The sequence below is a fragment of the Myodes glareolus genome, chromosome 13 (genome assembly GCF_982192425.1).
Source record: "Myodes glareolus chromosome 13, mMyoGla1.1, whole genome shotgun sequence".
Taxonomy (NCBI): Eukaryota; Metazoa; Chordata; class Mammalia; order Rodentia; family Cricetidae; genus Myodes; species Myodes glareolus.
The window spans coordinates 53420263-53442991 of NC_142038.1; the positions used below are offsets into that span (position 1 = coordinate 53420263).

The window sequence follows — 22729 nt, forward strand, 5'->3', positions numbered from 1 at the left end:
AACCCCAATATCTGTCTGGATTTTTATTATTTGTGCTGCATTTGTCAGCCTTGTTTAGTAGCTAATGAGCTGTTCTGTGGCCAGGTTCTCCTGAGTGTCCAGTCCTTGTGCAGCCTCTTGTCTCCTTTAGCTGTCATAGTGGGTTTTACCCTCCCTCCATCCCTCCGTCCCTCCCTCCCTCCCTCCTTCCCTCCGTCCCTCCCTCTCTCCCTTCCTCCTTCCCTCCCTTTCTTAAAGGCACAATAGCATTGTGGGAATGAAAATGGTTTGGAGGTGAGATTTTTACACCAGTCTAGACCAGTGTTTGGCAAAACATTTCCCAAAGCTGTTTTCTCTCCTGAGGTTTAACCATTGACTTTGCCCAGTGGGACATTTGTGAAGCACCCAGACCCGCTGTCTTCGTTTCTTAAACTCGTGCCTGTGGATGTATTGCAGGCCGGTAGCTGACCTGCATTAGGTGCTGAGCAGGCAGTTTTAGTTCCTCCACCAGGAAAATCGAAGGTAACACCGAGTGACCCCGCATGTTGTCCCTGCTGGCAAATCAGAAGTCTTGCAGATGGCTGGATTGTCAGGGAGGCACTTAGTGCTGAAAGAACTGGTGACCTCTGTATTGGAAAAGTGGGAAACGATTTGCTGTCAGTGTGTGTGTGTGTGTGGGGGGGCTCTGTGTATATGGTAGAGAATATGGCGGGAGACTGGAGGACAGGCGGTTTCAGAAAGCACGCTGCCCCTCCCCTCCCAGCAGAGCCTTTCTGAGCCGAGGGGCTGCAGACTCGGCATCCTGTTGTTCTACTTGTCTGTCAGTGTGTGTATTTGTTTCATATTCATCTGTACCCCCTCTCCTGGGGCTTGGTGTCACAACCATTATCTGTCCATTGTGAGCTGCCTGTGGTGTCCTAGGAAGAGCAGCGGTGTGTCTCCTTAATTGTCTGGTAGGGTCACTGCTCATTGACATGCATGTTTGTGCCCCCCCCCCCGGCCCTGTCCCTGTCCCAGTCCTGTCCCTCTTCTTGACATTCCTCTCCCCACCACTTCCCCCCCACGTAGTTTCTAGAAGGGAGGTCCTAGGAGAACAGGAGGTATCAGGTCTTGCTGAGAGAGGAAACCTGCTCAGGGTGCAGCTTTTCGGCTGGTGGCTCCTTCCCAGGGTGTGATGGACTCTTAGCCGTTAGAGAGGGAAACCCTCATTTAACTCACAGAGGACGCAAATACCCTGTAGTTAGGGAGCTATCAGTTCCCTAATGACTCCTGTGTTTAATGCTTCCGTAGGCACTGAGAGCTCAGTGGAACCTTGGAAACCCCGAGGTATGCTTACAGACGGATACCATCGGGTCTGTCTCCTCTCTCTACAGCATGTTGTTCTGATCTGAGTCTCTGACTCTGACGTCTAGGTAGTCTGCAACCTGCAATCCTCCGGTCTCAGTATCCTGTGTGCTGGGATTGTCGGGACGGCTGAGCACTCCTGTCTTGACACTGATCCCTTGATGGTAGGTTGTGATGCCTTCATGGTAGGAGAGGAAGAAAGCCTTCTGCCATTGACAAGTAGCCCTAAAGTATAGAATTACAAAAGCAAGAACTTGCTTCTCAGAAAACACAGTGTTAGATTTAGAAAAAAATGAAACAAACAAACAAACAAACAAAAAAATTAGCTCCATCATTTGTCTGTTTTTACTTGCAAATTCTAACTAGTTTTTATAGCATAGCTTCTGTTACTGGACACTCCCAGTAGGGCAGAAATATAACTAATTAGCAGTCAGGTGTGAAGCCTACAAAAGAAAGACTTACAGAGTGCAAGGGAAAAAGTGGGGGGCAAAGAAGGTTGTGTTCTGGTGAGGGAGTGGAAGAAAGACTTCTGGGGAGACGGTGAGTAATGCGGGAGAATTCGTGTCAGACACGTCCAGAGTTTTATCAGACAAGTCCCAGAGTCTTAGTATGGTCTTGTAAAAATCAAAACGGACAGGTTATTACTGCATGGTAGATATTTCTGCACTCTGAAATAGTGTGAACAGTGGCAGACACACAGAGAAGTCAGAGTTCTGAGTGGTCCCCAGGCTAGGCAATTAGTTCAATAATGGAAGTGATCTGAGCATCCTAGGGATTCACTGTTGTGCACTAGGCATGGTGGACACACAAGGCTTCCTCGTAGCAGGAATGGCCTAAAGGAGGAGAAGCAGTGGAATTAAAGACTCTAATGTGCTCTCTGTGGTGTGATAAGGACCACTGATCTGCTGTTCTGTTGGAGTCTGGTAACGTGAAGACCTTGCCCAGTACCTGCTGTTGGACACAAGCTCCAGAACACCGGCGCATTGCTGTGCTTCCCCGCCCCCAACTTTTAACATGTAGAGCCTTCGTCAACCCCTTTACTCCCTTAAAAATGACTTTAGCAAATCAATGGAATGTGCTTTTACTGCCGCCTCCCAGTTCTGCAGAGTCTGTTTAACATGAAATAGAGCTGTGATTGTGTGCCTCCGGCACTTAATGGTGGGGAAGAGGCCAGAGCCTTCTATGTGGTGCTTTAGCTTTTAAAGAGAGCTTCCAGGTATGTTTTATTTGATCTTCCAAGACAGTCTGTGATGTGGGTTGGGCAGGGGTTATTAGTTCCTTTTGTGAATAAGGACAGAATTTGAAAGGGATTCAGCCGACTCGCTGAAGGTCACATCGCCTTGCACAGACCTGTGAGGGTGGCAGGCACCCTGCCTCTCATTCAGTAAGGCAGGCAACCCCATGGCCAGCTTTTGTGTTCAGCGGGGTGGTGGTAGGGGGCAGGGCATGAGAGTTCTGCAAGTGTGTTTTCCTCACGGAGGGATGGGTTTGCTCACAACTGTCCACACTCCTTTTCCTGATAAGAGTGACATAAATTTCATTTTCAGGACAGTTCCTGGCATGAGAGTTGTGTTCTGGGCCACTGAACAGACAAAATCAGGAAGAGCGAGGATGTTGCATTTGTAAGGGAAAAGGGGCAGTGATCTGGACTTGGGAACCGTGGATCTCAGCATCTTCATTGTTCAGAATGATGACTGGGTCCTGGGTGCTGCTGGCATGAAAGATGAGATTGTAGAGTCAGAGAAAATAGTGGCATTTCCAGTTCCCCCAGCGAGCCAGCTGCTGAGCCAGGATGAGTATGCAAGGCCTGTAATAATGTCATTAGTAATCAGAACTGGCACCATCCTCCTTTTCTAACTCAGGAAAATCTGAGTTTCCAAAACCTGTGATTTAGGAGCTGGTGATTCACATTATAAAATGACCCATTACGTCTGTTTTAAAATCTTTTAGTGCCTTTGCACTCTTCTCCCAACATATTAATATTCACCTGAAAACTGTAAGGAACTGGCCTGTTTTATTAGGTCTTTGGCTGTTTGAAGATTAATGAGTAGCTTCAAAATTCTCAGACGTAAAGCAGTAAGGGAATTATAAGATCGCAGTCTTACAAATTTACTTTGCTCACAGCCTCTCAGTTGAGCGTTGGGTACTTACAGGTTTAGGCTGAGTGGCATTTTTTTTTGAATGTCAATCATTTTATTACCCTACGTTAATCATTTAAAATGATGTGTTTCACTTAGACATTATTAAGAGACACAATCTCACATCAAACTCTCTGTTCCTCTGACTCTGAGAAATCTTTCTGCTCCTCTTCGTCAATCCCCTGAGCCTAGTTTGCAGTAGTTGGTGGACATGCATCCTCTGGGACAGGGCTCCACAGCTCTGCATTTTGGTCGGTTGTGGTTTTCTGTAATGGCCTCTGTCTGTTACAAAGAGAAGTTTCCTTGATGAGGGGCAAAGACTACACTTATCTGTGGCTATAAGGACAAATAATTAGAAGTAGTTAGGGGTTCTCCTGGTTTTGTAAAGTAGCAGTTGTGGGTTCTCCTCCATGACCCATGACTACACTAGCTCTGGGTACTTGGCTAGGTCTCCAGTACCAGGCAGGCGTGGTTTCTCTCTCGTTCAGCGGATCCTGATCAGGGGGGAGAAATGGCTTTTGGTCTGCACTCTGGTTATTAATTGACTTTAGGGTATATTTAAATTAGATTAATTTCGTTGTTTGTATGACAGTGTCCACAATTACTTTGCTTTATTTGCTGAGAAGTGGTTTATGATACAACCAATGGAAAACAGTTACATGGTATCCAACTCTCTACTTTTCAGGAATGCAACCCTTTATTCATGATATTGTGTTTCTGAAAATGTCAGTCTGCCAAGGTCTTTTGATCTTCATCTTCTCCCATACTTCATAGCAGCTTTTAAAGGGACTGCAACTTGTCTGAATTTTATAAACCAACCAAGAAATGAACCAGAGGCAGAGTAAATTCCCAGTGGAGACATGTGATACAAACGTTTTAGGTTGCCAGGGTAATCCCCTTGCTGGCTGGGGTCCTGCTTAGCCTTCCTGGCTTTTTCTCCCCTTCTCTTCATTATCCAGGATAATTTGCTGACTTTTTACTAAATACCAGGTATTTGTATTTATAGCTAAAATTTGTGATTTGCAGCTCTTATCCCAAGGGAAACAAATGTCTTGTTGTGTAAGTGTTGATAAGTTTGAGATTATTTTATTGCTAGAAGTAGGCCTAAAAGATAGTTCATAGAATTAATGGATTTAAATATGAGGCACTTCTTGCTTTTACAAGCTTTGGCTACAGCATTTTCTGTTTGTTTTCTTTAACAACGCCTTCTGTAATTATTCCAGTGAGAAACGTGGATCTTCGGAGTCTTGACATGTCTGGGGAGGAGTGAAGGAGACTAGGGTTTGTTTCTACGTAGAATCACTTCTGGCTCCACGGTGTTCCACGTCACACAGCTAGCTTTCCTCAGCCATAGTTTCCTTGTTTGGAACAGGTTGCTGCTGCCTTGTCCTGTTTGGTCATGAAACGTAACTGCTGGGAAAGGCGCTCAGTCTGGGAAAGCGGCGTAGTGTGCGGGAGCCACTCAGACTGGGAAAGCAGGGCAGTGTGCGGGAGCCACTCAGACTGGGAAAGCAGGGAGGTGTGCGGGAGCCACGCGCAGTGTGCAGGAGCCACTCAGGCTGGGGAAGCAGCGTAGTGTGCGGGAGCCGTTCAGGCTGGGAAAGCGGCGGTACAGTGTGCGGGAGCCACTCAGGCTGGGTCATGGTGCGAGCTCTGTTCTGTGGTGCAGTCAGGGCTCTTTGTCTCTGCAGAGGTTTGATGGAATGTGGTACTTCCGTAACGTAGATTTGGATGCACCGGAGTAAAGGAAGTGGGAATGGAAGCAGAGGAGACTGGGGAGTTCAGAAGAAACAGTGGTCGTTGGTACCACGAGTTGTCACATGTTGCAGCCCTTCTAGAAGTTCTGAAGTAAGAGGCAATAAATGAGGGCCATGCTGGACCAAGAGCTTGTCTGCAGAGAAATACAGAGTGAGAAAGTTGTGGATTTTAAAACTGTCGTTCTAATAGTCGTCTTCCCTTTTTGTGCCTTTTCAGAAATTTGAGGTGAAACCAAGCGCTTTGATTTTGTTTCCTAGCTTGGCCCACAGTCCTCTGCAGGGTTTATTACTTTTCCATGAAGCTGGGAGGCTCTGTTTGAAGGGGCTTCAGTAAGCAATTGTGGTTGGAATTGCATGTGAAGTCCTCTGCTAGTCCTGTGATGACATTTTTTTGGGGTATAGGGTTAGGTATACCTTCCAGTTGGCTTGTGGAGTAGAGACTGACCAAACAGCCAGGAGGTGACAGTGTTGGCAGAGAGAGAAACTGATTTCTAAACTCTTCATTCGGCCGTGTTCTTCAGGCCACAGCAGAGAAGACCCTTGATGTGTAGGCAGTCATCCCATCTGACATAGGTGGGCTGGAGCCTCAGTAGCGGTTCAGGATCTTTAACATTTTTCTTTTGTATTTCTGATTTCTTATGAATCTGAAGCTCAAACCCAGGGCCTTGAGCATACTTGAACACTCTATTGCTGTTGTTCTATTGTGTTTTCAAAGCCTTTATTTTCTGGGTGAAAATACACTCTTAAGTGTTCCTTTGGTTGTGGTGTAGTAGAGCCAGGGTGGAAAGGTCTCCAGATGTGTAACTTGACAGAGGTTAGAGGTTATAAACATTATTTAAATAGCTCCAGGGCCAGCAAGATGGCGTATGTCGGGTGAAGGCGCCTTCTGGGCAAGCCTGGTGTATTAGTTACTTTCTGTTGTGATGAAATTACCATGACCGAAAGTGACTTATGGAAGAATATTTTGGCTGTGGTTCCAGTGGGAGAGGTCATAGTGATGGAGAAGGCACAGCAGAAGGAGGCTGGAGCAGGAAGCAGGCCGACCACATTACATCATGATGCAGAAAACTGAGAGTGAAGACTGAGACAAGGCTATAAACTCTTTGACCCGTTTCCTCCAGGAAGGCTCTGCTCCCGAAGGTTCTCTACTCTCCCCTAACAGCAGCATAGTCTGGGGACCAGGCATCAAGTACACGAGTCTGTGGGGGACATTCCTCATTTAAGCCACCATACCCTGTAACCCGAGTTGATCTTAGAGCCCACATGAAGGTAGAAAGACAGAACCAACTCCACAGAGTTGGTTTAGACATCCACACTCTCTGACCCCCCACATACCCGCTCCGCCTTCCCCCACAACACTCACACACAGGGTGACGATAAATAGATTAAAAAGTGGCTGAAGAGTGGACACGGTGAGCTGTGTGTAATTTAGGAGAGCGTGTTTTGTCAATAGTATAGATACCAGCTCAGCACTCTTTATAACAAAGCAGTAAAACAATTGTAGGGTTTTTGTCCTCAGAGGGCATCCCTCTGCTTTTCTTTCGCTCCTCTGAACAAATGAGCGTTAGACAATGGAATACCGTGGAGGATGCATCTTTGTATAAGTTGTTCAGTCGCCGTGTTACTGCAAGATGGGAAGAAATGGAGGCTGGGAACAGGCTTTTTGGAATTGTTTCCTTGTATGCTTTTGTTCTTCCAGTTCCTTTCTGACTGCCAAGTGCCCTTTGGCCTTCCTACTGAGAGCTAGGAGTGTCCCAATCTTGTCAGTCACAGTTCTTCTAGTCAGGTTGTCTTTCCTGACCCCAGACCTTTTGAACTGTCTGTTACCCTATTAATATAAGACTAGATTTGTGGCTGTGAGTCTCCTAGGTGTTTGTCATGCCTCTACGCAATACTGCAAAGACTCTGAGGCTCTAGTACCCGAGGTTCTTGAGACCCCTTTCCTTTAGCTTCTCGGTGTCACTGTGGGTGCCACCTCAGGCGTCTTCACTGAATGAGTGAATGAAGTGTCGGGGTGTCTAAGATCACTGAAAGAGGCAGAGGGGGGTCCTCCCCAGTTTCCTCACCACTGAATGAAATGGTTCTTCTGCTTATGGGGGATGTGTGTGTGTTGAGGGATATTATGCAGATGGAAGTCAGCATCTTGCACATGTTGCATAGATGGCCTGTCTTAAATACATTAGTGAAAAATAAAGATTGAGAAAGCAACATCATTGCCTATGCACATGGACCCTGGGCACAACCCTCTCTTCCAACCTCACCACCTCTGGGGCCCTTCTTTCTCTGTAAGTTCACCTCCGCCACCCAGGCTGTGGAAGGAGATGCTCCAGGAGGGAAGCAGATGCTAAGGAAGCAAGCTGGTCCCTTCTTCCCTGCTGCTGCAGTGTTAGAGCATTGACCTTTGGTAGAAAAGACAGTTACTGAAATGGCTTTAGTGAAATGGTTTCTCCTGTTGCTCTGGGGAGATAAACATTAACAGGGAGGTCACGGTGTGCCGTGTATCCGGAGTTTCAGTAGAATCGTGTGTTGTGTTGTGGGGTAGAATATACAGGACCCGTGTTGGGGGGTTTACAGCCTTCTTCTTTTCCCATTCAGCCTTCCTCCTCACTGAGCCCTTAAGAAAGGACAAAAGGACTAGGGGCCAGACAGAGACTGGAAGAAGGAAGGCCCTTCTGAGAGCAGGTTGCAGGCCGACCAGACTGAGGGAAGCCTGGGACTTTTGGGGAACCAATTAAGAAATAATGAAAGATGCTATTTAACTTCATCTTGAAATAACCCCAGTTCTGCAGACGACCTGAGGAATGTGCAAAGCACACTGTACACCTTCACAATGGGTGTGATGGTTACCATGTCACCACATAAGTGTTACCGTGATTCTCTCTTGCTAAAACATTGATGGGTTGAAAACATGAAAACATCAGCTCTGCGTGTTTTACGGTGTGCGCTATCCACAAACAAGGGCCCCTAATGCACAGTTATGGCACAACTATTGGCTGGGAAACTAGATACAACAGCATCCAGTCCGAACACCTCAGTTGTGCTTGTCTTTTCCTTTGGACCAGAATAGGACAGTCAGGGTTGTCTGTCACATAGCCACATATTTCTGAAGCCTCTTCAATTCCAGGACTTGATCCCTTCCTGACTGTACTCCTTAGAGGCTTCTAGTATGTTACACTGTAGTGTACTTGGGTTTGGGTGTATCTGATACTTCCTGCTTGTTACATACTTCTTCCTCTTCTTCTTCTTCTTCTTCTTCTTCTTCTTCTTCGTCTTCGTCTTCGTCTTCGTCTTCGTCTTCGTCTTCGTCTTCGTCTTCTTCTTCTTCTTCCTCTTCCTCTTCCTCTTCCTCTTCCTCTTCCTCTTCTTCCTCCTCCTCCTCCTCCTCCTCCTCCTCCTCCTCCTCCTATGGTTTCTTCTCTACCTAATGTGGTTTTTACTAAGAGTTGCTGGTGTTTTGTGTGAGGGCTGGCTGCCCTTCGTGAGATCTCTGCTATGCAGAGAACGCTAGGGTTGTGCAGCAGCCTAGTGAGCTATGGTTGTATAGTTGTAGAACAAACCTCCAAACATGTGGGTGACCATAGACGTTCTATTACCTCTCATGGTTGGGAAGTCGGGACACTGAGCAAGGCCTACCACTGACCACCATCCTTGATGGTACTCTTCCTTCTGAGAGCCTCAGATGTCTTCATCCGTATGCCCAGTGCCTGTGAAAGAGCCCCACTTCTGTATTGTCCTAACCTAATAGCAACGTAGGACTTCTGTGGAGGTTTAGGGCTCTGCAGCAGCAGTGAGGGACAACCAGCTGCAACAGCTGACACATCATTTGCAGAGGAATCATGGGTAGGGAGAGTCACAGGCTAGCCCAGGGAAAGGGGAAGGCACTAAGAGTCCACCTCATGATAACAAGAGTTGAAAAGTTTACTGCAGTAAACTTCAAGTAAGCTTGAAGGAATAAGGCATCGAAGATGAATGGATTTTAAAATCATTTTCTTAAACCTTCTATATAAAAATAGAATATGATTCTTATGCCTTTTCTGGGGCTCTTTTACTTCTGTTGGTTTGTTCTGTCCAACTTAGATGTGATAGTTTGAGTTTTATTATATTTCATTTTATTATTTGTTAGAAATCTGTTCTTTTCTAATGAGAGACAGAAAGGGACTAGATCCAGATGAGGGGAGGTGGGGAGGAACTAGAAGGAGCAGGGTACGGAGGGCACACAATAATCTATTATGTGAGAAGATAATCTATTTTAAATAAAAGAGAAAAGAAAAAAATAGAATGTTTTGTTAGTGCATTGAAAGATTTTGAAATGTCTTTAAAAAATTCAAACTAGAGTTCATTGATATAACCATATATAATTTGCTGTTTTACTTTTGGTAAATCTCATGCTATAGCCTAGGCTAGTCCAGAATTTATTGTGTACCCAACATAGCCTCAAGCTCATGACAATCTGCTGGCATCGGGCTTCCAGGTGCTGGGATTACAAAAGTGAGCTACCATGCCTGAGCTCAAATAGCTGTTTTTTTCTTTTCTTTTCTTTTCTTTTCTTAGGTTTTTCGAAACAGAGTTTCTCTGTATAACAGTCCTTGCTGTCCTGGAACTAGCTCTGGTAGACCAGATTTGGCCTTGAACTTACAGAGATCCACCTACCTTTGCCCCCAGTGCTAGGATAAAAGGCATGCGTCACCCCCACCTGGCTTCAAATATCCATTTTAAGAGGATGTGTTTATAAAATATAGACTGTTGGCACATTGCATGTTTCCCTGCTTTGTAAGCCTTGTGGGAAATAACCATCTTGATACTTTAGACAGTTAGAGCAAGGTTATCAATGCATTTTCAAAGATTTCATTGTAAATAGAACCCATTTAAAAAATACATAAGTAAAAGCTGAGTATGCTATAGCCCATACCTGTGATCTCAGCACCCAGGGAGGCAGAAGGATCCCATGTCACAGAGAGACCCTGTCTTGAATAAACGAAGACCAATGGCACTGAGTTTTGATTCTGCTGCATGGACTGACTTTGTGGGAGCCTGGTTTGTTTGGATGCTCACCTTTATAGACCTGGATGGAGGGGGCAGGGAACCCTGACTGCTCTTAGGACTAGAAAGGGAAGGGAAGGTGGGGAGGGGGAGGGAAAAGGAAGGCGGGAAGGAGGTGGAAATTTTTAATAAATTAATAAAAAAGACCAGCTTAAAAGGCTGTGTTATGACACTGTCTTTGTTGTCACTGTTTCCAGCCTGTAAAGAGTACAGTGGGTACATACAGTCTCGGAAACCTTCTGTACCTCTTAGTGTTCAAAAGCTTTCTAATTTAAAGGCCAATTTCTAAATCCTTTTTGGGATACCATAAAATTGGGTTCGTAGAAGAGTTAACAAAATTAAAGCACTGAATACCGTGTACCCACCCTTCCTTCATGTTGCTCTTACGGAGTTCAACTGTATTTGCCATAATGAGGACATTAACAGATGCAATTTTAATAATTAAACTACCTATTATGTATTGATTTCAGCAGCACCTCTTTCAAATAGCCTTTCTCATTCTGAAACCCAATCTAGGACACTGTAACAAATTTAGAAAGAGCCTAGACTTCATGAACTTGACACATTTTTGAGGATGGCCCTAGTGAATGGAAGTTCACCTTGGGTTTCAGACACTGATAATTATTTAATGCAAAACTGATGAAACTAGAGTGTGTCTTCTTAAATTGGTCTTGGAAATGGCTTCCTTGTGAAGTTAGGATTTCTAGTTTTGGAGCATGGTGCCGCCTAAGCAGCCTCGCGCATGACTCCTCTCTGTTTCTCTGGGTTTCACCTCACTAGTGACGTGCGTTCTACTAGTGATGTCCTGTGGTGACATGATCATTCAGACATTGGGGGAGGAAAACACTTGTTTTAGTGACAGTCACCTTGCATTGACACTGTTCTTAGACTGGTAGCTAGTTGCCCTGTATGTGGCCTATGGGCTGCTCACCCTTGGGTTCAGTTTCCTCATGTATAAAACAAAGAAGGGCTGGCACACAGAAATAAAAGAATAAAGAACATTTTCTATTAAAAATACACACACACACATATGTGTGTGTGTGTTTTATTTATTTATATATAGACATATCACCCAGAATATAATTTTGTTTTTAGAATAACAGGGGAGATTCCCAAGCTGCTTAGTTTGGAGTTTCTACACTATTTAAAGTTATTGAGGTGTTTTGCTTATGTAGATTGTCACCATGTATATTTACTATTGTTGTAAATTAAAACTGAGAAATTAAACTAGTTCAAGAGAGAGCAATGGAACATATATGTGTATGTATGTATATTGTGTGTGTGTGATTGGGAAGATTGGAGGGCCATTTTGAGGAAGAAGAAGAGGACTAGAGGGGGAGAGGTGGCGGGAGGGCATTGGGGGAGCGTGTACAGTCAAAACTCAATGGTTTTTATGTATGAAAATGTCACAATAAAAACCATTTCACACCCAGGCAGTGATGGCACATGCCTTTAATCCCAATACTCGGGAGGTAGAGGTAGGCAGATCTCTGTGAGTTCGAGGACAACCTGGTCTACAAGAGCTAATTCCAGGACAGACTCCAAAGCTACAGACAAACCCTGTCTCAAAAAAAAAAGCCATTTCACATATAATAGCCAAAAACTTAATAGTAAAAAACACAACTCCTTAAGTCATAAGGCAACAGGACATGTTGGCATATGCCCAGCACTTGGAAATAAACAGGACATGTTGACATATGCCTGTCATCCCAGCACTTGAAAGTAAACAGGACATGTTGATATACGCCTGTCATTCCAGCATTTGGAAATAGAGGCGGAAGACTCAGGAGTTCAGGGTCATCCTCTACTGTTTAGCAAGGTCATGGCTAACCTATGCCGCATGAGACTCTGTTTCAAAACAGCAATACAATTAAAAATGCGATTATAACACTTTCATATCAACATAATTATTTTCACAAACAATTTCATAGTTCTTTTTGTAAAGCAAAGTAATGTTCACTTTGTACTTTTACGGATTTCTTTACTCTCTAACTTAATAGTAGTTGCCTGGAGTCTCTTACTGCCTGATGTTCTCTGTGGTGCTGTCAGAAACTACATCAGTGCTTCTAAAAGGAGGGTGAAGTGATAACTATCAAACTAATGATATCATCAGGGCCCTTCTGCTGTTTATCTGAGATAAGATCTCACTCTGTAGCTCAGTTGATCCTGAATTTGCAACACTTGGCCTCTGCCTCCCGAGTGCTGGGTTACAGGTGTGACCCACACAGGAGTGCTGTTGATTACAGGGCCCACAGAAGGTCCCTAATGCCCTCCACGCCTTGAGAACAGCTGGTGTCAGGGAATGAGTTGCGGCTTTAAGCCAAATACGTTTAGGTAGAAATCGTGTCCCATGCCTTTTTATGTCGCAGTAACTATGCTACTTGTAAAATAGGAATAAAATGCTCTTTTCACATAGGTTTTGTGAAGCTGAAAGTATCTGAAAGCATTTGACATACTTTCTTAAATATAGATGGCTAGAATAATGTACTCTTTTTTTGTATTATTGTAATTTGAAATAGGAGAGAAAGAATGCTTTAGCTGGGGAAAGCGTTGTAAAGAACAGAACCTGGCTGGGAGGTAAACAAGTCCGCTGTCTACAAAAATGCCAACCGCTGCTTCCTCCATCCACGCAGTATAGGTCCACGCCACGCCTCCTGTGGAGAGAGGGATCTGTTTTTGCTCTTTTCTCTCTGGGCTGACCCTATGGCTTGTTTTAATCAACAGAACACAGCAGGACTAACACTGTCCATGTTCTCTGAGCCCTGACTTACCTTAGGATGAAGTCTCTTGCTGGAGAGACCTACAAGGTGGGGGAGGGGATGAGCCAGCCCTACCCACTTCAGGTGACTTGTCAATATGTGAGTGAGGTCACACTGGATTCCTCAACACGGATGAACAAACACCACCTGTCCTGAGCTCTGGCCAAATTTAAGTCATGAGCAGGTGGTTGCTGTTGGATGCTGCTAAGTTTGGAAATTGGTGCATACCAGTAAATAGTTGGAACCTTAAAAGTTGAGAAAAGTTCATTTCAGGTTTATCAGGATACACAAATTGTATATGGAAAATATAGCAACTTGAAAAACAAACGATTTTCCCCACAATAAAGGTTTTTCTTAGTAAATGAAAGTGAAACTGGCACTTAGTTAAAGACCATCAAGGGCTGCTTTGCCTTGCTTGCTTGCCTGACAAGAGATTCCCACTGATGCCCGAGAAGTGGTTCCTCCAAGTTCCTACTTACTGTACCCTACTGGACCTATCCCTATGCTAAAATATACTTAATATGATTTATGTTTTCCATGGAAATCCTTCCATTCAAAATAGTAAATAAGGCAGAGTAGGTTCTCACAGGCACAGCAGTGGACACCTCTGCAAGGCTCATTTTCCCTTGGCGCAGGAGCAGGCTGTCTTGAGTGCAGTTCTCATTCTGTGTGGCCGGCCCAAACCTGCCTTTCTGGTTTGCAATGTCACATTAATCTGCGAAGGTGTTATTACTCATTTGAAGGATCCTTTGTTCTGGTTCAAAGGCCCACTGGTGGTATTTCCAAATCCGCTCGTCCTCCTTGGGAGTTGTTCTCTAAGATAATATCCGAGTGTCTAGAAACTGTCGTTTCTGCAAAGTTGCTGGTATGGGAACGACCGATGTCTGTTGGCCGAGTTATCAGACACAGCTCACAGTCCAGCATTGCCACTGGGAGTTTCTTGGCTCTCATTCTCAAAGCAGACGAGTGTCCTGTAACACTTATGCTTTTCCCTGCTTGCTTAGCTGTCTTACAACTAGACTTCTTTGTTTTTTTTAAAAAATGATGGAATTCTTGTCAGGTGTGTTTTATTGCATGGAAAACATTATACACCTCTACGTATTATATGTAACTTAATTTCAGGATGGTCTGCTTCTTAGAATCTTAGGGATTTCAAGCATAAGATACTGATTTCTTATTGTACCTTTAGAATATATCAAGTCTCTTGGAATTATATATCACTGAAACAAAGGGAAATTTTTAATTAAAAGTGGAGTGAATCGATTTTGCTTATCTGATGTAGTAGGGTTGGGTGAATCCGCTCATTTCTTCTTCACTGTCCTAAATCTGATTGGCCAGGGAAAATGAAAGCCTCGTAAGATATGAGAGAAAGAGTCTGATGTTTTTATTATAGTTCTGTTTTGCAATTACTCATCGGTTCTTAGTATTCATTCAGTGAACTTGTAAGGCATTTCGGGATTATAAACTGTTAGATTATTCACAAAGGAAGTGGAATACAGTGGCCAGCGCTACCTGCTTCCCAACCATCTGAACTTTAATGCCTCTCAGCGTTTTGGGTAAAGGTCCAGTGAAGAACGTCTCCACTCTAGTAGGAAAGAGAAGTAACAGATGAACTTAATGAAGGTCAAATAAATTAAGAGACAGGCAAAAATCAAGAAACTTGGTGAGTCCAGTGGATAGAGAGTCATCAAAGCTGAGACCTCCAAAGACAAATGACAGACACATCCTCCCGAGAAGGAGGGGAGCATCATCCAGAACACAAGGGGCCCCCCAAAGTGGGAAGAACGCCTTTTCTGACAGTGGAGTTCTTACTCAGCACTGCTGGGAGAGTCTCGCTGGTCAGGGCCGATTATTAGCGGCAGAATTTTGTTTATTTAAAAACTCCTCAGGCATGTTGCTAAGTGCCGAAGTTGTAATTCCATCTTCTGTGGCTTCTGGATCTCTCTTAGAAATAGACAGGAAAACTGCAGCAATGCTAACTGCAATCACACCCAGGCCTTTTCCTTTGCTAAAAAGAAGTGAAGAATCAAGCTTTTCTTCAGTTTCAAATGAAGGTAGCCATCTGGTTTAGGGCTGAATGGCTTGTCTTGAGGGCAGGAAGAACTCGGCCTCCGCAGTGGAGTCTCATGGCCTGTGATATGTCTGACTGCTGCAAAGGCTGAAGAAGAAATCAGGTTAAGACATCCTGAAGTAACTTTCAATGCGAATGAAGTGCCAGTTCACAGCTTACTGCCATGTTCCTGTCCTGTCCCCATTTACTGCCACATATTTCTTTCTTTTCTTTCTTTTTTTTTTGTTTTGTTTTGTTTGTTGTTTGCTTTTGTTTTTCTGTAGCTTTGGAGCCTGTCTGACCCTTGCTCTGTAGACCAAGATGGTTTTGAACTCACAGAGATCCGCCTGCCTCTGCTTCCTGAGTGCTGAGATTAAAGGTGTGCACCACCACTGCCCGGCTCCCTGCACAGTTTCTTCGCATCCCCTGCAGCAGATGCCAAATGCACAGCAGTGTAGCCTCACTGGACAGAACAAGGTGATGCCTCACCTCTATTGCTGGACCTGTGGTTTTTAAAGATATTTTACATGCGTAATACATGTGAACCGGGTCTCTCCTTGTCTTCCTTCAGAGGTTCCGTTAGATTTTTTTGTCGCCCCTTATCTTTAATGTCTTGATACCAGACATGGGCTTCTCTTCCTACAGTTCTTTGTACCCCACATATGCCTCTCTTCTGGTCCCTATTACTAGTTTCCTTTTCCCCATCTTCCAGGGAGTGATAATTTGGGACTGGGGTGTAAGCTCAGTTGGTAGGGTGCTTGTTTTTTAGGTTTGAGCCACAGTACCACATGAAACATCCAGGGTGTGGTAGCACAGGCCTCTAATCCTAGCAGTGCATGGGATGGAGGGGCTTTGGGCGGGGGGGGGGGGAACAGGATTTAAAGTAATTTTCAACTAACATATTAGCTGGTTAAAGGCTAGCCTGGGCTATGCAAGCCTGAGGGAGCCAGACATGGGAGAGTCCTAGGCAGGCTTGCTGTCACGGAGCTGTACCCCAGAATCCTTGCTGGAGGATGATTTCTTAGGACACACAAGAAAGGAGAATGGAACCCAAGATTCTGGTGCTGACTGGGCTGTGCGCTCAGGGCTCGGGGCATGTGTACCCCTGCTGCTTACAGTTCTACAGAGGGACTCGGGAGTTGTCCTGTTCCTTCTTAGGTCAGGGTGACATTCATTGCCTACCACTGGATGCTCTCCTTGTGGCTTCTCAGTGGAGGATTTTCCTTCTCTGAAGGAAGAAAAATAATCCTACATATCTTCAGAAGCAGATTCTGCGGAAACGCGAAGCTGTCAGGAGGCTTGGCGGACTGTGTTCTGGCTCTTCGGGAATGATGGATTTTAAAATCGGATGGCTTTCTCATATGTAAGAAATTCTCATAACTTCCGCATTGAGGCGGCTCCCCAGATCTCTTCCTTTTCTTGGGGCAGGGTCTCCTTTTGTGTCCTAGGCTGCCCTCACACTCACGGCAATCTGCCTCTGTAAGCCTCCCGAGGGCTGTGACTGCAGGCTGGAGCCGCCACATCAAGCTTCGAGGCGGTTGTCTAAGTCTGCTTTTGCGTATGCTCTTCATGACTAAGCACGTTAGGCCGTTTCATGCTCTCTAAGTAGATTATGCATATGAAGGAGTGTCTAGCATTCCTAGCAGATGTGAGAATATGAAAGTGGTGTTCATAGAGAAAGCTTGACTTACAGTTTTTTTAAAAAAAAGTCTCCAGTATTTCCTGCATAATTCTTTCTATTTTTGCTCATGAATTGCTTCTTGTTGGCTTGTTTGGGGATAGGATGTTAGGAGCCATGTGGCTGTACCTTTCCATTTATGCATCCTGTTCTCCATGCCTGTACATAAGAAAAGACCCAAAGGAGAGATAAGAATGGGAGATTAGCCATACACTCTAGCTTGCTGCAAGCATTTTGAAATAATAGGAAAGCTGTTTACACATATTCCATAGCCCTTGGGATGGTAAGAGAATATGATTTTTCACTTGGCCAGAGTCTATTTCTTTGTAATTCTTGAAAAACACCAGGAAGCAATAGAAGGTGAGAATTATTGCCCGAGTCACGGGCAGAGGCAGTGATGGACAAGCAGTAGTTCAGTCTTCATTGCTGTGGATGTATGAGGCCAGGTAAAGCCTGGGTTCCCATCAGTTTGATGTCTATGGAGCTTATGACATATCTGGCAACTTTTCAATTTTTTTCATAGTGACATAGGCCAGAACTAGCTTTAAAAACCCTATGGGAATGCTTAAGATTGCTAGAATAAGTTGTGTTTGTGGTGACATTTTTTTAGACTCTCACTTGGATTTTATGTGGAACACTATCTTGGCCGTTAGGCCAAGCATCCCTGCTTCCATAGGGTAAGGGAAGGCAGGTGCTGCACTGTTTGGCCATCCCTGACTGCCTCAGGAATAATGGAAAACCTGGCTTAGGAGTCAGTAACCATTCCTTCTTCTTGCAGCTGGGTCCATGTCTAGATGCCTCCACTATTGGACACGTCTGACCGAATCATTCTAGGTCCTCGCTATGTCTGCATCACTTGTCTTGAGGTCAGAGTCCTTGAGTAAAAACTAGGCCATGCGTCTATGGCCTGGCTTCAGTCAATGGTGGTGGGGGGGTCTGGTTCCAACCCCCACCAACACACAGTGGGAATTTCTCTCCAGATAGGGAGGGTGTGCTATATACCCAGGACAGAAAACTAAAATGGAGATGTCTTTATTAAGAACATGTAAGTCAGATGGAAGAACAAAAGTCATCCAGCCGTCTCTGCTTTCTAAGGAGAACTTGATGGGTTGTCACTTCTTGATTAAAAGTGAAAAATCAAAACAAAAAGGCAGAGAAAGCAGACAAGGTACCTTTCAAGGCTGTGTAACATCCATCATATTTAGTAGTGAGATTTTAAAAGCAGTTCCAATGTACCAGGAAGAGAAGGACGTAGAGCATCCCATGTTCTCACAGAAGCCAGTAACTAAGGTCCTTGTCAATGCAATAAGAAAAGAGAGGTGGTTAATCAGAGGTGTTTTATGAAGGAAGAACAAGAATTCTTTTATGTTAAATTTGAGACAGGGTTTCACTATGTCTGACCTGAAACTCTCTATGTAGAGCAGACTGTTCTTGAATCCAGAGATTAGCCTGTCTCTGCTTAGAGTTAAAGGTGTGCATCACCACTCCTGTCCAAGAACAGAATTCTTATTATTTATTTGTAGAAAATATGGTGATCTCAAAAGACAAGATTGCCACATTTGTTTAATAAGAGTTGAACAGGATGGCTGTGGGTAAGACTAATGTCAGCATATGAGCTCTTCAGGACATTAACCAAGCTGTAGCCAATCAGAATGATAACAGCCACATCATTGTAAACGACCCAAGAATAAGCCTTGCGAGCTTTCTGTTTCAGCCCAGCAGATTGCTACATGTATGGTGGCTGAGTGTGTACCTTCTTACTGCTTCCCGGTGCCGTCATTAGAGCCCAGGGTCACCAGACAGATCACAGTATCTGTCTGCCGGCCTCTTAGCTGAGAACTCTGCGGAAGAGTCTGAGTTTGAGTCTGGCCACTGGCAGAAGCTCAGTTTTGTGACTCTGGGGTAATTCTTTCCTTATTGGCTGTCAGCTAGAGGCTGCTTCAGCTCCTGAGGGTGCTTACGGAGTGTATTGCTTTTATAGTTATCATGGCAAAAATGCCAGAAAAGGCAACTTAAAATGGGAAGGTCGTGCTTTGGCTCATGGTTTCAGAAGAGATGCAGTCTGTCTCATTAGGAAAGGCATGCATGAGATGGCCGGCCACATTCCGTCCTTAGTCAGTGCGCTGGGAAGAGGGAACCCATCAGCCTGGCCTGTGTACAAGCCTGTGGGGACACTTCCTTGGTTGATGGTTGATGTGGAAGGCCCAGCCAACTGTAGTGGTGCTGACCCTGGGCAGGAGACCATGGGGTGTTTAGGAAATCACTCAGCAGGCCGTGAGCAAGTCAGTAAGCAGCTTTTCTCTGTAGTCTTGGTTTTAGTTCCTGCCTTGGCTTCCCTCAGTGATGGAGTGTGATCAGAATGTGCAAACCTGTTAGAGCCTTCCCGCTCCAAGCTGCTTTTGGTCAGTGTTCAATCACAGAAATAGAAGACAAATGAAGACAGTCAGGAAATGGGGTGGGGGTGGGGAGAAGGCTGATGGTGCACAGCTTTCTCCCCTTCACTCAGTGAAAGACCCAAGTCTTGAATGTATAAGGCTTTGCTCTTCAGTTTAACCTTCCTGACCTCACACTCACAGGCATGCCCAGGTTTCCTATGGTCATTTAAAATCCAGCCACACACAGCTTCTCAGACAGTCCTCTCCATCTTTCAAGTTGTGTTACAGCTCTGACAGGAAGAGTTTCCCCAGTGCAGCTGATACAGCCCTGAGGGGAGAGGTCTAGGATACCACAAAGTCACACTGTACACAAGCCTCACACAAGAGATTCACTGGGGAAGACACAAGAGGGTGGCTGCCTCTGCTCGGGGGAGAAGCAGCCGAGAACTGAGCAGGAGACAGGCATATACAGGGTTTCCTGGAGGCAGGGTTTTCCAGGGTGAAGATGTCCAGGATGGGGATTGGTGGGATTTCAAGTCTTCTGCTTGGGACAAGCTCAGGCATTGGTGGCATTTTGAGCCCAGAGATTGGTGATTTTTTTGAGCTCAGGAATTGGTGGGTTTTCGAGACTTGGAAGCGAGCTTGGACTTTTTACCCAACACAAGTGACAAGGACACGTGGAGTCCTTAAGCATGTGTCTTTCTCTAGAGTAACTAACTGCTTTGCGTGTTGTACACCAACGCACCAGCGGTGATTTCTTTGTCTCATGGTCCCTGTACCACCTAACACACAGTGACAGGGTGACATCATGTTGAGAGGCTCCGGAGGGGAAGACAGGATATCTTTTCTTGGGAAGAGAATTCTATAGTTTTGCCACAAAACACAGGTAAAATTTTGTAAGATTATGTGTATAAACATGTCCTAGTTCATGTTACTATTGTATGATGAACACCGTGATCCAAAACGAGTTGGGAAGGACGGGTTTACTTGTCTTATGCTTCTGTCATATGTAGTCCATCCCTGAAGGAAGTCAGGACAGGCATGCAAACAGGACAGGAACCTAGAGGCAAGAAGGGTGTTGCTTACTGGTGCAGCCTTTTTTTTTCTCCTTTTCTTTCCATTTGATATTTTTTGTTTCTTTGTCAAAAATCAGTTGTTTGAAGATGTATGGATTGATATGCCTTTTTTTTCCTTAAATAGAACTCAGGACTACCAGCAATGGGCCCTCCCCCATAAGTCACTATTTAAGAAAACGTGTTATAGGCTTGCCTACAATCTGTTCTAATGGAGGCATTTTCTAAAAGAAATCGTGAATTTTGAGCAAACAATGGCACAGTTTTTTTTTTTTCCATTTGGAAACAAAGTTAGGCCTTATTCCAAGCACAAAGAATAATTTCCAGATGGAGTGAAGAGTTAATACACTAAATAAAATTGTGCATGTATTAAGGTATCAGAGGGTCAGCTCATAAACTAAGTTATGGACCCACCAGCCCCTCTGCTAGGGAATGCAGTGGACTCGTAAGCCCATGAGCGAGGACGACTTGTTTTTAGTAGAGTCAAGGAAATATAAATAAAGCAGTTCTCCTTTGCCATATACTTCCCATCCCAACCCAAGTTTTGGCAAGGATGAGGGCGCATGCATTTTCACCGAGTGAATTATAGTTTTAAGTATGATATTCTTCCATTGAGTGATTTCATTCCCAGATGTTTATCGCAGGGAAGTGCATAGGGACACGAGCACCAAGAGGCATTTGCTGGAAGTGCCGTTGTTGTTCTGGCAGAAGCTGCTCAGCAGTGTGCCAGTTCATCATAGAAGGGCTTTTGGCTTTAAGTAAACAGGTTAGTGGACCTTGAAGCATGGAGGGGGCAATTTAGTTGAACTAGTGTAATTTAGAGATTTGGGGGTTTGTAAGAAGGGCTATCTTTTCCAAGTGTGTAATTTTATTACTTCATATCGTCATCTATTTTCTAAAAGCCCTGTGGTATACAAGGATTACCTGATATAATTACGCAGCCAGTGGTAATTATCTGAGAGAAGCTGCAAGCGAACAGAAGCCCTAGGAAACAATGACTGGAATGGGGATTTCTTTCAGCGCTCACGATGAGGCCAGAGAAGAGGAAGGTCAGACTACTGATTGTGTACGCGCTGTCCTGATAGATCATTGTCAAGACCAGTGTGGCATACTGCTTGCTGCCTACATGTTTCTTGTATTTGCAAGATAATTATGAATAAGATATTAAGAGGCCTGAACCCAGGGTCTTATTTATGCTATGCATGAGTCTTGGAGGGGGTAGAAGACAGAGTAGTGTGTGTGTGTACATGTGTGTGTACGTGTGTGTGTATGTGTGTGTATGTATGTGTGCACTTAAAATGCAACCCCAATAAATGTTTTCTTTTTATCTATACTCATGTGTAAGAGACCAAGTCAAATATCCCCACAAGTGTTTGCAACACATCATTTAGCAGCTTTAATCTATGGATTTAGGCTTAAAAAGTAAAATCTTTGGCTATTATTTTAATTTTATGGATTTTCTGTTCTATATACTTGTAAGAGAACTGGTGCTTATGGAAATCACTTTTTAAATGAAAGAATTATGGAAATTGTAGCCACCATGATGCTTAATGAATTTATTAAATGTTATTTACATAGAGGGTTATCTTTATTTAAGGAAGCATTTTGGAACTGGAGAGATGACGAACTGTGTCCTCCAGAGGACACAGGTTTGATTCCCAGGACTCATGCAGTGGCTTAAAACGATCTATAATTCCAGTTACAGGAGATCTGATGCCCCTCTTTGACTTCTGTGGGCAATTGACACATACAGGAAGCACAAGGGCAAGCATGCGGAAAAACCACTATACACATAAAATTGAAAAACAAAGAAACATTTTCTCCTGGAGAGAATTTGTAATCCCACAAAGGGAAGGGGCTTGTATTAGCTTCATGCTCCTAAAGTTTAAGGTGATTTTTCTAAGACCATTTCTTGAATATGCTGTAATTTATTGCTCACCTCTCTCGGTAGCTCAGGTAAAACCCGGAGGGAATAGTGTGGTCTCATGCTAAGCGCCTGTGAGGGCTGCTCCTAAAAGATGAGAATTTGATTGTGTCCCATGGAGGAAGACACAGCACCTTGTTAAAAAGCAATCTGTGGCTTGTTTTGCAGAAGTCTACAAAAGGTTCCGTTGTCCTTGACCATGTTTTCCGGCACATTAACCTCGTGGAGATAGATTATTTTGGGCTGCGATACTGTGACAGAAGTCATCAGACAGTGAGTACAACGACTTCATGTTACAATTCTCTCCCCTCCCCTCCCCTCCCCTCCCCTCCCATCCCCTCTCCTCTCCCTCTCTTCCCTCTCCCTCTTCTCCCTCTCTTCCCTCTCCCTCTTCTTCTCCCTCTCTTTCCTCTCCCTTTCCCTCTCTTTCCTCTCCCTCTCTTCCCTCTCCTCCCTCTCCCTCTCTTCTCTCTCCCTCTTCTTCTCCCTCTCTTCCCTCTCCCTTTCCCTCTCTTCCCTCTCCCTCTCTTCCCTCTCCCTTTCCCTCTCTTCCCTCTCCCTCTCTTCCCTCTCCTCCCTCTCCCTCTCTTCCCTCTCCCTCTTCTTCTCCCT

The 22729-nt window shown here is 44.6% G+C and overlaps 1 protein-coding gene across 2 annotated transcripts in view; it reads left to right on the forward strand.

Annotated features, from left to right (window-relative positions):
- The window catches only part of Epb41l4a (erythrocyte membrane protein band 4.1 like 4A), a 200599-nt gene that overhangs the window by 65237 nt on the left and 112633 nt on the right, over positions 1-22729 (forward strand). For both annotated transcript variants that reach the window (XM_048442513.3, XM_048442512.3), the window contains exon 3: positions 22286-22390. In XM_048442513.3, coding sequence (XP_048298470.2) covers positions 22286-22390 — 105 coding nt within the window. The remainder of the gene's footprint in view (positions 1-22285; positions 22391-22729) is intronic.